The 17,076-nt window shown below is 36.8% G+C and overlaps 2 protein-coding genes across 2 annotated transcripts in view; both read left to right on the top strand.

Annotated features, from left to right (window-relative positions):
• The first annotated feature begins 612 nt into the window (after nt 1-612).
• On the top strand, nt 613-6,337 carry LOC135687465 (peptidyl-prolyl cis-trans isomerase B). The gene is made up of 4 exons (XM_065204024.2): nt 613-949; nt 1,333-1,393; nt 2,321-2,538; nt 3,523-6,337. The coding sequence occupies exons 1-4, from the start codon at nt 734-736 to the stop codon at nt 3,964-3,966; spliced, it is 939 nt and encodes a 312-aa protein (XP_065060096.2). The 5' UTR covers nt 613-733; the 3' UTR covers nt 3,967-6,337.
• A 3,764-nt stretch (nt 6,338-10,101) lies between these two features.
• LOC135687460 (coiled-coil domain-containing protein 171) overlaps nt 10,102-17,076 on the top strand; it is a 31,317-nt gene continuing 24,342 nt past the window's right edge. The window contains exons 1-6 of the mRNA XM_065204019.2: nt 10,102-10,324; nt 11,893-12,088; nt 12,765-12,844; nt 13,567-13,741; nt 14,036-14,148; nt 14,935-15,023. Coding sequence (XP_065060091.1) covers nt 11,971-12,088; nt 12,765-12,844; nt 13,567-13,741; nt 14,036-14,148; nt 14,935-15,023 — 575 coding nt within the window. The 5' untranslated portion in view covers nt 10,102-10,324; nt 11,893-11,970. The remainder of the gene's footprint in view (nt 10,325-11,892; nt 12,089-12,764; nt 12,845-13,566; nt 13,742-14,035; nt 14,149-14,934; nt 15,024-17,076) is intronic.

Consider the following 17,076-nt stretch of genomic DNA (forward strand, 5'->3'; position numbering starts at 1 on the left):
TCTGGGTTACATGCTTCAGTTGAAGAACTTTCAGACCTTTGAAAACAAGTTGAACTTGAGGAAAGTTTATAAAGATGGATATATTTCCAATAGTTACTGAATTAAGTTACACTAAACTGGTTTCCGCCACTGAAGGAATTTGGCTTTTTTGTTGTATGCATGTATGTATGTATGTATGTATAATAATCTTTAATGTGATTAACAAAAAGTTTGAAAACTTTTTTTCAATTTGGTTCACAAATTAAAAGTACAAGTAATCTAAATCTAACCAATAAAGAAATAAAAGTTAGTAAAAACCTAGTAAAATTCAAATAATGAGTTATAAACCTATAATGTTAGCTAGAAATGCTATTTTGAAATCCACCCATACTTATTAAAAGAGTCCGACTTAAGTTTGTCCATGAAATCATTTTTACATTTATTATAAAAGAATGAATACTGTTACTAATAGCGAGAAGCCCGTAATAAGCAGGGCTTGTTAAAGCTGGATTCAATTTAACATAAATTGATGCAGTAGCTGTTTATAGATTTACTCTTGTGAGTTTGGCTTGGGTTACAAGTGTTTATCTACTGAAAAACGAATAGAAAACATGCGTGATCTTACCGTTCTATGTTACACCGGCACCACCTGTCATGCGATTAAAACTCGACCAAAGTCAATGAGATCAAAAAATCAAACGATATTAATGCGAAAATAACGATACGCACTTTAGGAGAGTGCACGAAAGCCAAAATGATTTGTCGGAAATATTTTGATATTAACCTGGTATTTGCAGGAATATTTGGATTCCTGATTGCTTCTCGTCGTTGTGAGGATGCCGTTGTAACACACGAAGCCGCCCTAGAAATGACTGTAGGCCAGCGACCAGTAGGACGGATAGTTATTGGTCTGTTTGGACAAGTTGTACCAAGAACTGTTACCAATTTTGTCGCCTTGGCAAATCATGAGGTATGAGACACTGAATTGGTTCTTAGGCTTGCTGTATTAGAAACAAAAAATAAGATGAAACAAAACAAGTAATAATGATATAAGGAGAAGAAAAAGACAGAAAAATAAAACAGTGAAATTACAAATAACAGACAGGCCACATAAAAAACCAACGTTAAGAAAGATTCAATATTTGCCTGAGCATGAACAGTTTTTAAGGGGGATGATCAAAGCCTTTCCTAATTTATTAAATCTTTCTTTTTATGAAATCTTTCAGCCGGTTTACTATTTTGATCAAAGGCAGATTGAAGGGATTGGGTACTAGTCAAGTAAGTACCTTATAATGCACCAATAATGATTCAGCCACAGACACAAAATTCATTGCTTCTTCTTCTTTGTTCAAGTATGGCTTTGGCTATCGCGGAAGCACGTTTCATAGAGTGATCAAAGACTTCATGATTCAAGGTATGTTTCACTTGTATTAACACGATATCTGAATGTGGAACATATTGATTGGCTTTAGCACTCGGTTGTTGAAGCCCTTGCATCCTGTGAAAAAAATTTCTAAGGTTTTAAACTTGTCTCAAGGTTAGAATTTGATGTTCTTAAAATCCCCAGGACAGGGAAAGTGAGGGTAGAAATGGTACTACCTTGAATCGGCTCAGGCACGCCCAGAGATTTTCTAGCCCCTCTCAGCTCAGGGCCTAAGGCAATCTGCCCGCTCCCTTTTTAGGTGAGCTTTCCTAGGTTCTGGGGCTAATAGAAAGATGGGTCTATGGTGAAGACATTAAAACTTCGATTGTTATTGTTGTTATCATTGCTACGACATTTGTTTAAACTTTTTGCGTCTCTCTCAGCTCAGGGCCTAAGGCAATCTGCCCGCTCCATTTTTAGGTGAGCTGTCATAGGCTAGGGATTTCAATGTAGTTGGGGTGCCGATTGGAAATAATTTCACACCATCAGAACCGTAAGAACTTTTGGAGCCTGATCCTCAGAGAGTCAAAGAAAGGCAGAACTGTTGGGGGAAATGCAAAAGTTAATGGGAGATACTGTGTGTGTGTGACGATTTTCTACGTTCTACAAGAAGAGGGGTGGCATAATGTTTCAAGGAGGGGCACCATCCCTTCAAGCCAGAGAAAATGTGTACAGCCGTGGTTAAATAGTTGAATAGGAAGAGGCGTAGTTTTAGGGGGCCCTACGGGCTAAGATCAATATGCCAAGAAGTAGCCTTTATCTTCTTAGCTATTAATTTTTTGGTAAATTGTGTATGATAGCCTCTTGTTCTTTATACAGGACTGAAACGCTGTGTACTGTAAAAGCTTTCTACAGCCACGCTGCGTGTCGAAAAGTACAAAAGATTGACATTTAATATATTTTGACTGAACCTTTTAGGTGGAGATATCACAAATAACGACGGAACAGGAGGAAAAAGCATTTATGGAGCGCATTTTCCAGACGAGAATTTCAAATTGCAACATTACGGCCCGGGCTGGGTCTGCATGGCCAATGCTGGACCGGACACAAACGATTCTCAGTTCTACATTACAACAGCTAAAACAGACTGGCTTAATGGCCATCACGTATGTTTTGGAAAGGTCCTACAAGGAATGGTTAGTGTTTCTCCTCAGAATAATCTGTTTGTCTTTTTGGATTGGTTGAAAACATGGCCTTTAGGTTTCGGGTGGCTGGAGGAGACTGGAAATGTCTTTGAATTCCCAATATGTCCTTCAAAAAGACAATTAACCGTCATGTTCTTTGCTTTTTGAGCCTCCTCCCTGAAACTTCCCCCGTATCTGTGCTATACTCTAGGGCTGTGGCGGAGCCGCGGGGGGGAATGGGGGGGGACTAGTACCCCTCACTTTTTCAGAAAGTTGTTCCTTGAGATTCTTGCAAACCTGATGAGAAAACTTCAGGGGGGGGGGGGTATGTACGTTATCTAGATCGTCCCATGTAAATGACATTTTTTGGGAGACAACAGTTTCAAACAGGGAAAAGGGCGTGGTCCAAAAGGGTGTGGTCACTGACACACCTTTTGTCCCCACCCACACTTATCTCAGGCTGGAGCCGCCACTGCTCTGGAGTCTCCTTTCGAAAATAACCATTATTTCAACTCAGACAACAAAATCTCCTTCTTGCACATCTAACTACGTTTCAGAAAGCCATGACAAGCAAATAGAGGAAACATACTTCAAGACTGATTGCCTAAAAAGATTGAAAGTCCAGTTTCAAGATCATTCGGAAAATTAACAGGGGCATGGAAACGATTTACTCTTGGGACGTTAAATCTGGTATTCCATCTTTCGGTCTACAAACAGTGTGTGACACAAGGCTTTTGGGTGCCCAAGTGCCTGTGTTTTCTCCATTAAGTCTTACAAATGTAACTTAAATATAATCTAATAGAATAAGAGGGGGTATTATAAAAATGGGGGCACATGAAGGAGCACTTTTATGAGCAACAAAGATGCAGTTAATATATTTTTCTGGAAGTTAGGAGGCATGTGTACCGTTTCCGCCTGCTTCGTCTAAGTACGAAAAATATGCACTTCATGCACGACTGAGTATAAATTGTAATCAGAGTTGAATTGTCCTTTCAGAATGTAGTTGATACTATTCAAAACCTACCCAAAGACAGCAACGACAAGCCATTCGAAAAAGTGACAATAGTAGATTCCAAGGCGTCTCAAGTTCAGCCTTACCCAACGCCCTTAGAAGGAGTTCCTATGGCAGGTGTCAGCACAGCCTTTGGTGGAAACCCAGCCTCGTTCTCGCCTGAATCAGATTATTCAATGGAGAATACCCAAGATAGCCCCCAACAGCAAATGTCAGCTAACTTTTTGCAAGAGAGGAATCCAGCCGATTTCGAACAAGCATCAAACTACCCTGAGGAAAGTACAAGAGGATTTAGTCAATTTAGCCATGAAGATGGACCTAATGAGCCATCAGATTTCCAAGACATGAGAGGTGCCCCATATCAAAATGAAATTCAGCGGAACAGCAACGGCTTCGAAGATAACGTAGGCATGAATGAAAATTATTAGTACTAAATTCATCAACAATTGAGATTGACAATGTTTTTATAGGCTTTAAGTACATTACATAAATTTCTTTGTTCTTTAAAGAGTTTTAGTTTTAAATTCCGTCTCGATTAGTTTCTCCGTTTCAACCTTTAAAAACATAACAATCAATGCTGAAATTTGTTCCTTGTCCGAAAGAGTTGAAAGGTGGAGTTACAGAAGAACCCAATTTAGGCGAGCATAAATTGTCCGAAACTTTGGCCATTTTGCGTGGTTGTTTTTGGAAATTTTCTTTTCGACGCTAATTTTATGTTTAATTTTTTAAAAAGTATAAATTAAGCGTTGTTTAACCGATATATGTAACTACTTATAGCATCTATTTCCCTTTCAAATGTAGTTTCTGTTCAAAATATGACAATCCTTGTCGTTTTTCAGAAAATATTCTGTATTCCACTAGTTTTCAACGATAGTGTGTTACAAAGGGGCAAAATGTTATAAAGCCAAAATGCGAAGAAGTTTGAATTGCCGTACTTGCCGCCAAAATGTCAGTTTATGCCATTTGCCGCCATAAAAAGTAAATGCCGCTTTGAATGATCATAAAATCAGTTTCATCAAATATCCCTTAATCTTGTGTCTCACCCACTTATTTGCTATTTTCAGTTTTTCAAAACGTATTATCTTGTACCTGTAATCTTCAATAAATATATACTTCTTTTCTACTATATATATGTCAGTGATGGCGCGTACCATCAAGATTTTAAGCAATCCTATGTTACAAGCCCGATAAAAACCACCCAAAAAACTGCCCGAAAAATCCCCTTTAAAAATTTAATGACCCTGTGATTTTCATTTTCCTGCGTCCCTTGCAAACTAAGGCTGATATTTTTTTACCCCCAGTCGCCTCTTAAGTTTCCCCTTCGAAAGTGTTGTTTTCTATTTCTGTGTGTTTCTATAAATAAAAGTATGGATCGTTAATTTGCCCTTCGACCCCGTACTTCCCAGCCTGCGTCGGGCCCCTAAATTTTGCTTATCTCCAAAGCCACTTATTAATGGTAATCTTAAGGAGATGTATGCAGAGTTGCTGGGGGTTTTAGGTGGCCCTGGGGCAAAACAGAAAGACGAGGCCCCCTGCGAAAGGAGCGAACGAACAATTTTTTGCAATTTGGCCCTTCAGATTAATTTAAAACGCATTTCAGAGTAAACTTTGCAGTCATTGCGATCATTTCAAATATTTTACCATTTTTTAATTATACTTAAGGTACGTTTGATTAATTCCAGTCCTAAAAAGATGTATGAGGCCCCTAGACCTTCAGGCCCTGGAGCAATTTACTCCTTGCCCACCCCCTCTAGTTGTTCCTGGAGGAATGCAGGGGAAAGGTATGCTGGGAAGCGTAAAAGGTAATTATCCCTTTTTGCCAAAACATTGTACACCAAATTATTCTTCTACAAATGGATAAAATCCATTGGTTTGGAGTAGTGCCAAATTTAGTAATTCCCCAAGGCGCATTGCGGGGCGTCACGTGACGTTTCGGCCTTCTAATAACCAAACAGTTACATTGTTCTGGTTGATTAGAATAACAGAGCTCTTGGGAACCAATTATTCTGTTTCTTAAATTTCACACAGTACCGCATTTACCCATGCGGTAAGCGGTTGAGTCCCATAAGACATAGATGTCCAGAGATAGATCATCAACACGTGCAAGCAGAAATAGTGATTACATAACACATTTGTGAGCTTTAAAAAGCACATTTACGTGGTCCAATTTGTTTCACACATAAAGTGAGCGCGCTAAGTGAGTATGCAATAACAAAACATGTATGGTCTAAATTGTTTCACACATACTGTGAGTGCGCAAAGCAAGTGTGCAGTAATAAGGTCCGTGAGTACCGCGAGAAGAACTACAATGCCTGCCAAAAGTACTTGGAGCAACCCCCCTCCCCCTCCCCCTTGAAATTCGTTGCGTGGGCCCTGGCATAGCTGCGATAGAATGTAGAAATTACTCGAGCACCTTCTTAGTTCCTTTTGGAATCAAAAGCTGTATTAAAACTTTCCCCAAAGATGATTTGAGATGATTTATGAGCTCTTCCAAGTTTCCTAGACCCGCCATTGAACAATGATCAAACAACAAAACCACGCTTTGCTACTGTACACCTACTTTGCGCCCTCGTAGTAGATGTGAAACAAATTGGACCATATGAATATGCCTTTGAGAATTCATAGATGTGAGTAAAAATGAAAGTGTCCCGGAAACATGTCCTTAGTATCCTTTCAAATGCCATCAAAATTACTGTGACAGGACTTGGGAAGCTGCAAATTTTACCTGCATAAAATATATCCTTTGCATTCAGTGGCAGTGCTAGATGGGATAATTGGGTGTAATGAAATGGCGTGACTTAGGCCAGCCAATCAGTAATGTACAATCTTATGATATTTGACTAGTATCCCACATTGTTTGGGGAATATATCTTGGCGTATATTTTCGGCAGCCAATAAGGAAACTTAGCCATTTGGTAGAGATAATTCAGAAATGACTATCTTGATTAAAATTACATTTACGGATATTGATAAAACATATTTTGTCTCTTACTATATCTGAAGCTATACCTAAATTATGCTCTTCACTAAAATTGCTATACAACAACGATTGCTACCAGGGTGTTTTACTGAGGGAAGCTGAGCCCCATGCCCCCTAGATGCTTCCAAAAAGATAAAGACCTTTAGTAAACTTTACTACACTGCTAACAATATTTTTGTGACTGCTCAGGGGTCTTACAACCAGGGCCTCCGACGAAAGGAATGCCCCCCCAATCTTTTGCAAAACAATAGAACTTTTTTAAAATTATTTTGTTATGATGGCTGAAATCTCCCTTGCCCCCCCCCACTTTCTAACCTGCGTCAGAGCCCATGTACAACAGCACTCCAACCCTGGCTGCTATCAGCTTGTTGCAAGGGCTGGGGCATCAAGGGGGCTAAGGGGCTTGTGCCTACCCCCTGCAAATTTTCAAACAAACACTCTAATTTTCAAATATTAAATTTGGGAACCTATTTGTTTTATAAATCGAAAGCCCCCCCCCCCCCCCCCACACACACACAAACACACATATCGAAACCTATGACCCTTGGCCTATTGTAATAAAATGAAGAAATTTTAAAACTCTTGTTACGAATGGGCTATTTACACAGTAAATAAGGATTCTTGTGATAGTTTTCTGTCAACTTCCGGGTGTGGAACTCCTGCCCTCCATTTATAGTCTTTCCTTTCATGTGTGTTGTTTGCATATAGCGTTCCCATCAAGCTCCATCGATCACCAGTTCCTGGAATAATGTGTTCGCTTGGGCACAAAATCAGGTCAAAATCTAACAAAGTGTGTAGTTTTTCGTCGTTTTTCGACTGATTTAATTTCCCTTTTAGTCGTATACGTTTCAATTCTACGACGAAGTCAGAAGCTCTGCCAAGCCACGTATTGTATTTTACTATTGAAGTTTTTCTGGCAAATCCAACAGTGGTTTTCTTCCCCTCCTTGGTAACTGTCTCTGTTAGTTCGACCATCACTCGAAAAGGACTCGTATTTTCCTCGCCAGTATCACTTGATGATGAGCTTGACAACTCGAGATAGTCACTGGTATTTGCATCAGAGCGATTCTCCCGAAATCGTAACTGCAGTTTGTAACGAACCGTTCTACCTGGGGTATCGGTCGTAGCAAATTGTGGAACCAACTGAATATCAAGCGGTCTAGTCAACGGAATGTTTACTTCTTTGAAATGGTTACCGGTATCAAAGAAGCGCAAAGCGTTGTCATCCAGAGCTATATGGCTGCTGTTTTTCTCCATTTTGTTCCCCATAACAACTACGTTGATCTGAAGGCTAGGCCCAATTAATTTCTTTGATTTCCAAAACATGCATGAACTCGTTCCGATTGTCAACACTGCTTTATCTACCACAACTATGTATGATGGTAACGTTATGAGTAAAAGACGATTCACAATTAATTATTTCACTGGTATAAATCCCTATTGATTGTGAAAACAAATAAGTCCTTCTTGTACAACCACACTGATTTATGTATCTATTGTCATCACGAAATTCAATTTTGAAGAGACCATTATCTACGAACATGTATGCTTATTCAAATCAAGCATAGACCGAACCCTTTCACGTGTTAGCATCTGATAATCCTTTCATCCAGCGGTGGAAACATTCAAAAAGATTTGCCATTTCGTCTTATCCGCACTGCAAACTTTTATCAAAACATGTCACTGTCAAGCCTTTCTGTATTCTTAATTGTGTTAATAATCAGTATCACGTACGAGTTATCCACCCACTCTCTTCTCAATCAAAGATTAATATTGAAGTATGACGTAAATAATTAGAAATCTCCAAGGGAGTGGATTAATGTCTTTGAAAATTTTTAACCTAACAGTGGAAATTTTCCAAGTGGCCAATGTCGACGTGCAAAAACATTCTTTGTTATAAGAATCCGATAGGTTTTTAATTACGAATATTTATTAACTGCTGGCTGCTTCATAAATTTTTTATATTTGTGGGATGATTGTGATAATCATTTTTCGCTTCAGCACATGATAGGTTCTTCCAAAACGTACGTTCCTTTGATATGGTGTTCGAAGTTGACCAGTTTTCACAGTCTGACAATTCTTAATATGATTATGAACATCGAGAAATTATATTTATTCACCAAACAGACACACGATGTTGTTGAAGCCATGTTGTTTTTACTGCAAAAGATGCATCAATGTTATGAAAGATTGCCACTGATCCAGGGCCTTGACATACTGGCAAGAAAGAAAATTGACGCCTTCGCATTTACCCAATTAATTTAGAACAAAGGTCTATAAATTGCAATCGCATAATTCTTTGTACTCTAGAGATTGTTACTGAAAATGTCTTCGTCTTGTGTGTTTCTTCTTTGCACAGCAAAAAGACATTGATCAATGCGTTATCTAATGTATATGTAGCATTGTATTGTATGCCGCTTCTTGCTTTTAACAAATTGTGTTCATTACATGTGAAAATTATATGCTAACGCATGTGAATAAAGAAAAGATTCTTTCCCATGACTGCAAATAGAACAAATTTGCTACCTCTTTTGTTCCTGAAATCGCTATATCAAACATGTATTAACAATATGAAAACTTCTCATAAGAATTTTCTATAGAGCTCTAGATAATAAGAAAACAAACAAATCATCACATTTATTGAATGGCCGTTTTTCTGAGCTCCAGCATTCTCGGGATGCAGTTGCTGAAGCAAACACTTATTGATCGAAGATTACAAAATATTGCCATCATGATTTTCAAAGTAAAACAAAATATGAAATTTGAAATACCCAACGAAAGATATTATCTAAGAAATGCAGACTTAACAATTCCTATATATAAAACCGTAAAGTATGGAAAACATCCGTTGAGGTACCTAGGACCTCTTGAATGAACTAAATTAAATGAAAAAATAAAGGGCCAGTTCAAGTATTGATAATTTCTGCATAAGAAAAAAGGACCTCGAAGCCTTACTTAAAGTAAACTTATGCAATAAACATTTTAGGCTCTGCGACTTTTCTTGAAATTCTCACCTTAATATATTACTCTTTATTGATTACGTTTTCTTAATAAATTGTATGTAAATAGTGTCCCTAATTAGCAGAAATGCTAAATTAATCTGACACTGAAATAAAGTTATTATTATTATTATTACCTGCCTTCCTTCCGTCTATGCTTGCGACATGTCCTTGTGATGTAAGCGACGATACAAATTACAAATTACACACTACATCTTTTTGATACAAATTATGAGAAGCAGGGTGAGATAGACAGTGTCTGAGAATAAATCCTGTCCTTAATGTGGCAAGTTTTACAGGTTAGCTAAAAGCAGTACTAATTTCATTTTTTTTCAATTTCGCTATCTTGGTTGCGGTTCTCACTCAAAAATCCTTCATTACCAAGATTTAAATAAAAACGGTTTTCATTTAATACGGCATTTTAATCAAAAGCCGTATATTCTTTTTAATTCGAATCAAATATCCCTAATACGGCACATAAATAATACGCCAATTGAACCAGGCCTAAGCCCTCCTTAAAAAAACCCTTCTCTCGAATAAGCCGTCTCTATTTAGTAATCTGAAAAATAAATAGAGAAAGAAGACTACTAAACAGAGAGAGCGATTGACTTGTAGCAGGTCCAAGTGGGTGGGGTATTTTGCCATAGTGAATTTTTTCTTCTCCGACTCATTGTGTCGTGTGTCGTTACTTGAAGTACAACAAGTAAATTGCTGTATCGAAAACAAAAAGCCCGCCATTTATGAAAATATCTGAGAGGCGATGCTGTTGAGATACTCTGGTTGGAAATGGGAACTATTCTGCTTAAGGTAAACAATTATCTAAAGACATTTTTTCAAAGTTCATTCAGCAATTTTTAAAGCTTAGACCGATTATAAGTTTTTTTGATTGAAGGAAACAGATCACTCTTTCCTAGCTAGGCCTAACTATGCATAGGCCTAGGCCAAACAAAGAGCGATCCTCCCATTTTTAAATTTTGTTGTTGTGCAAAGCTTAATAAAATGGTTGATAGAATTGTTAAAAAAAGTTCAAAAGCCAACATTGGTTATATGGAAGTTTGTGAATCCTCTGTTTCTGTTAAGTCTTGGACGCCATATAGAATTTTCATTTGTTGTTGTACAACAACTTGTGTGAAAGTAATTACACTGGATCAACAGTTAGACATTACATGCACCCTTTTTATAAGAACAAGGAAATCGAGGTTCTGTTCTATTTTTCCTTATTTATTCTAATATTGTCTGGGTGTAAGTAAAATAAATTCAGGCACTACATTACTGAAAACCAGAACACTTCTGTAGCCCAGAACATACCATCAATGACCTTACTTGTAACACCATTACTGAAACTCAACGACAAACAAGAGAGTGTCCGACGAGCCAAAGAGCAATACCTTATTGGCCTGGCAAACACTCTCACACCGAACGGCATGAACAGAACCACTGACCGTTAACCTTACAGCAACATTATCATTATTTCATATTATAGTACTTCATCCCCATTGCGTTTTCATTCCACCACCACCACCCACCCTCTCTCATTCGCCACCCTTCCCTCCTCTACCACTGCGCTGCATTCACACCATTCCACATCAGCCAATCCAACACCACCATCGCCTCTTCTAAATGTGTAAATTTTTAGCCTGTTAACTTCTGCTCTGATGTAGCCCCGTATGCCGGGGTGAAATATTAGCCTTTACTGATGTACGTGTATTTATTGTTGTTTATTCTTGGCGTATTGCAGTGTTTCATATTTGCTAAATTTTCATCAACTTTTCGCCGCAAGAATTCCTTGGAGCCCATCGTACCAACCTGCTACAGTGACCTTTTCTTCATTCACACAAATATATACTGCACCTGACCTGGGATAAAAATATATCCTTAATAATGATGTTCTTACATTCTTAAATTTTAAAATACCTCAGTCTTTGCTTGCTCCTCATTTGCACTTAATTTTTTATCAATTTTGAGGATTCTGTTCTTGAAAACAGTGTCAGTTTTAAAGAGGCCATGACCCCAGACACCAGGGCTGACTCTTTTGATAGCTACAAGGGACCCTGCACCAAATACAATTTATAATCTTAGAAAAGGGCATTGCAGTCCTTTTCTCATTCTAAATCAGGTCACTAGATAAGAACATAGCAAGGTTATATTTTTTAATCAGAAGATACATTTTGAAATTCGAACAGGGTTTGAGATGTTAGTATTTTTCTGCCTCACATGAAAATGTAAGAAAGAGCTACAGTATAGTATGTTAATGTGAAGTGTTTAATGTTAATTGCAATATTAATTCTTTAGGAGAAAACTAAAAAATTCTGCTGAAGTATTAATAAGGACTTATATCACATCCTTTTTTCATGATGATGTTGACCTGATTGTAGAAGACATTAAAGTTTGCTGCACCCACCAAATGGGCAGTACCTCTGTCTAGCTGAGTTATTCATTGAGAAATATCAGGTATGGCATCTCCTTTGGACAGTCGCTACCTTAAGTCTCCTCAGTCACCCAAAAGGGCACAGTCTGTTTCACCAGAAAAAACATTCCAGTTTAATGAGGAGCCAAGTATGGCAGAAAAAGGTAAATATTCATTTTATCAAATTTTGTTCCTAGAAGAAGTTGGCATCAATGCAATCAAGTATAGTGGATTACCACTATTGAAATTACAATTTTTTTACAAGAATAACTAATTTTTTGCTGTACCACGTTAGATTTTTCTTTTAAGAACACAAGGTATAACTGAGCCACATTTAACATGTCAATGACTCCAAGGCCCAATCTATTTATTTCAAGACATATAATGTGAAACTTGCATTTAAAAATCTTATATAAACAAATTATTCAATTCTTAATGGAACCTGACCTTTGGATTAATATACATTATTCTTAAACTATTTTTAAATTTCAGCAATTTTGAGCCTAATTATCTTAAAGACTATATTCTTATGAAAGAGTGTGCATTGTAGGGTCCAGGGAAAAAGTTTCTGCTAGCCAGTGTTTGTTAAACCATAGGTTTTTACACAGGGAGCATTCCAGGGGACAATTTTTACTTATTAATACCGAAGGCTCATAAGTTGGGTTCCTAAAATCAGAATTTCACTGTATTGCCAATTTTGAGAAAAATAAGTTTTTCTTGAATATATACCTTACAAATTGATTATTATTAAGGCATTGCCAATGAGATGAGAAACAATCAAAAGGGGGCAGAGGATATATGATATATATGTGTAACTTTGAGTTCTTCATTATTTTGCAGATGAAATAACATTATTGAGGATCAAGTTATCAAAGATGCAATCAGAACAAGCTGAAAGAGCTCATGAATATAATGAAGATGTAAGCAACATCTTCTTTTAGAAACCACCTTTCATCTTGCATTGGGTGCTCTTATATCCTCATAAAAGTACATTATTTTAAAGAGGTGCATGTGTGTTCTGTTTTTGCCATTTGGTATTAACCAGGGGAAAGCTTAACCAGGCAAACCTATGTTATATATAATCCAGCCCTTAACAAGAATGTCAAAAAAGGTTGAAAAAATACAAAGAAGAAACTCAATCCATGAAATAGCAACAACTGCATGGTAATGCCTACATAAACGTCCTGTGAGCCTGCAAAATTTTGTCAATGTTTGAAATGAATGAATGTCAGCGATTCTTGTGTAAGGGCATCTTTAATAGCTCAGCAAAATTGATTGTTTCAAATATATTATTCTTATATACACAAGCTCTGCCTATTTTTTGGCAATAAGTATTTGGTGAGAGACCCATAAATAGTAATTTTCAATATTATTTTTATCTATTTATGAAAGAAAGAAAAGTGATGATAGCACCAATCTGATAAACAATGATAAATGCGAAATTTTGAATGCCAACAATGTTACAATTCATGTCTTGGATCTATTAAATAACCTTCCTTTTTATGTACAAGAAACCTTCATGAATGCTCAAGGTTTTCCTACTTTTTTCTGTTTCAAAATTTGAAGAACAATTAATTGTTTGAAACCTTTTAATGCATTGCAAATTATTAATTTAACATAATCGTATTGATTGTCTTATCAGTGCAAAAATCTAGAGGTACAAGTCACAAATCTCAGGACAACTGTTGAAAAGGGAGAGGTTCTTAAACAAAAACTGGAGTATGAATTAACACTGGCCCAAAGGTCCCTAAGCAATGAAAGGAGAAAATTTGCTGAGAAAGAGGTGAAACTTCAAAGAGAAAATGACAGGCTCAAAGGTATTTTCATGTCTTAAAATAATGATATTTCAAGCGTAGCTAGTAATGAAATCTCATTATGTTATAATTTTTCCATTCATGTTTTGCTTTCTTCTGTATATTATGGTAGAACTCAAAACTTCTTATCTAAAGCTGAGATAAAAATATATATATATATGTTTTGATGTGCCCTGATAAATGCTAGTCCAAGGAGAAAACTATAAAATTCTAAGAACGCAGATGTACAGTTTTGTCTTTTGCCCAAGTTATTTTGATGATAGAAATGTATTTTGATGGTTATATTTCATCTTACAGAAACAGTTTCGAATCTTGAAAACGAAATAAGTGGTTTGAAGAAGACTATTGAAAATGAAAACAATACTAGGATAGCAGAAGTCAAGAAAAGTGAAAAATTTGCAATGAAAAAGGTTTGAAATACTGTGGAAAATTAAAATTTACAATGCTACTTCCAGTGGCGGACACCTGGGGGGGAGTGCGAGGGGGGCGGTCGCCCCCAATATTTTGGAATACAATGGTCTTTTGTTCTAAAACAATGGGAAAATGTGATGTCATCTAATCAATAGGCTTGCACCCCCCCCCCAATATTTGAGCAAGTGTCTGCCCCGGGTTACTTCTTGCTTTTGCTGATTCTTTCAAAAGCTATTTAATTTGTGAATTCTATCATTGTTTTGGATTCTCACTTCGCTTACAAAACTAAAATGCACAAAATGAGGTTTGTGCCTGTTACTAGTATTGTCAACATTGTGTCCATCTACTGTAATTTTCTTTTCAGCACCCCTCTAATTTTACCCCTCGGCATCCAAGTCTAATTTTAGCAAGGTTAGGATCTACCCAGATTCGTGTGCCACTTAAAACAGGTTCATATTCCGAGGCTTGGAATAAACCGGCGAGTCGCTGACATGACCAAAATCTCACCTAGAGTGAGGAGAGTGGCCAGCTTTCTGCAATGCCAGGCATAGGAGTTACGAGGTGTTGTCACTTTGAAAGGCAGGACCAGGACACTGCTTAATAATCGTAGCCTCGCATTGGCTTACAAAAACTACCTTCGGATGCTAGCTAGCAAGTACAAACAGTTCATAAGCCAAAACACAGCGAAGTATTAGAAAGTTTCTGATAGGAAAAATTTTCATAGCCAGGTCAATGTATAATTTTTTTTGTTATTTTGTTGACATGGTGATATTTCTGTATGATAGGAAAATGAAATCATACAAGTCAAAGAAATGAATAAAAAGTTGCTCGAATCGGAACAAAATTTGAAGAAAGCACAAAAGGAAAGTGAAAAGTAAGACTTTATCTTTGTTCATATGGAATAAATCTCACAAAACTCTAGCAGAGTTTACAGTGAATGTTAGATTACGAGCGTGTAAGTCTTTTTTTAATTATGGTTTTTAAACTCAAAAAATTTCCCAAATTACTTGAATATAGTTTTGAGCAGGGAGTTATTTTCCCCTTGACCGTGTGACCATTGGTCACAGGAAATCAGTTAGAATATTTTCCTCACAGGAAATTCTCAACCATGAATGAATAATAGAAACGTTTTATACACTTAACAAAAAGTTAAGCAGGTTGGAAGGAATCTAAATGCTCAGAAGAAATCAACTCATTGCACTGAAAAAGATCAAAACTATGTTTCGAAAAGTAATACTGTGCTGAGGGAGCTCAAGGGGATCAGCTTTCGTTGCAAAGAGTGACAAATTATGTCATTACTGATATGTCATTACGACCCCATACCATTATTAGTGTTTGAGATATTTTTAAATGCAGGCTGTAAAGAAAGAACCAACCTCCCGTATCACAGGTGTATTTTTGCAAGAATTTCCTGCTTGTAACTCAATCACAACACTACAAATAAATCTCCTTTGTACAAAGTTATAGTTTTTGGTATGAGTCTTTCATAAAATCGCTTCATTTATCAAGACACAGGAATTGCCATTTTAATGCTCGCTCATTTATGCAAGAATGGCAATGTTCCATATTTCTTTGCCAACCCTTTGAAAGAGTTTTGACAACAGCATCCACTATAAGTGGGGCTGCTGAAAGGGGGGATGAGGGGCAAAATGTCCCAGAGGGCCTCAGGGTTGATTGCGCTATGTTAGGAATGGAATTAATCAATTGTAGCAAAAGTATGCATAAGAACGTAATATGTTAAAAAATTTGCAAGAAATGACTGCAAGGAATATTCTAAAATGCATTTTAAGCTAATCTTAAGGGCTTGGTGATAAATATTTTCTGTTCCCTCCGCTCACTGGGGGCCTTGACCTTCGGTTTTGTCCTAGAAACACCGAAACCTCTTTGCAGTTCTGATTATAAATATGGCAAAACATTTCTGATAAAATCTGTACTTTCATATTTTACTCATGTGACTCCTTTTGTCTTCAACAACATTTTTTTATCGCATTATTGAGGTTTTTGAATCATAAAATCCAAACTAATTTCACAGGAAATTTTTTCAAAAATTTTACGGTCAAAAGAAGTCTTGAAGAAAATAACACTCTGGAGTTTTAAAAAGAAATATTTTCTCAGCTCTCGTCTTGCCAGTGTATTTATCTTGAGTTTTTAACCTAATTTGCCTTGACTTGGATGGCGTTTGACTGAAATTTTTGTGTGCTCATGAAAACAAAAGAAAGTGAATTAAGAGTCGTTATGTTTTAAATTTTTATCTTCAAGACATCATGACTCTTTGAAATTCTTCTTGTAACATCCTAATGCAATATATCCCAACTAAAGCCCCCCCCCCCTGGATCCCTGATTATCTAACAGACGGTTCGTTAGAGAGTGGGATGTTTATTTCAATATACAGAGCTAATCAGGGGGGCATGCATATGAGGAGCGTGCGAATAGAAGATTTACCGTAAAGGCATTTTTCTGACCGATAGATTCTCTTATATTGTCCCATGGTAGTTATTTTGTTTCACAGGCTACATTGTTAAAGTGTTTTCGCATACTTTGATATGAGAATGACTCTTAAGGCTGGTTTTCATATAACGTATTTCGACGCATTTCATCGCAATTCAGGTTCCACGATTTTCACGTTATATGTTAACAAAAAAACGTATTTCATCTTAATTCATCGTAATTCAACGTATTTTGTCGGGAGAAACAAAATTGTTTGATTTCTTCCGATGAATTACGTTCAATTACGTTGAATTACGTTCTATTAGGATTATTCACGATAGGTGGTTTTCATAAAATTTGGTCGGTTTTCATATAACGAAGTAATCTTAATTTATCGTAGACTCTGAATTGCGATGAAATACGTCGGAATACGTTATATGAAAACCAGCCTTGTATTGCCCTGTTTTTCTCTGTTAACATTTATTTCGTTGTTAATACTC

This window comes from Rhopilema esculentum, chromosome 20, assembly GCF_057945365.1.
Source record: "Rhopilema esculentum isolate cy_ngs chromosome 20, ASM5794536v1, whole genome shotgun sequence".
Lineage (NCBI taxonomy): Eukaryota > Metazoa > Cnidaria > Scyphozoa > Rhizostomeae > Rhizostomatidae > Rhopilema > Rhopilema esculentum.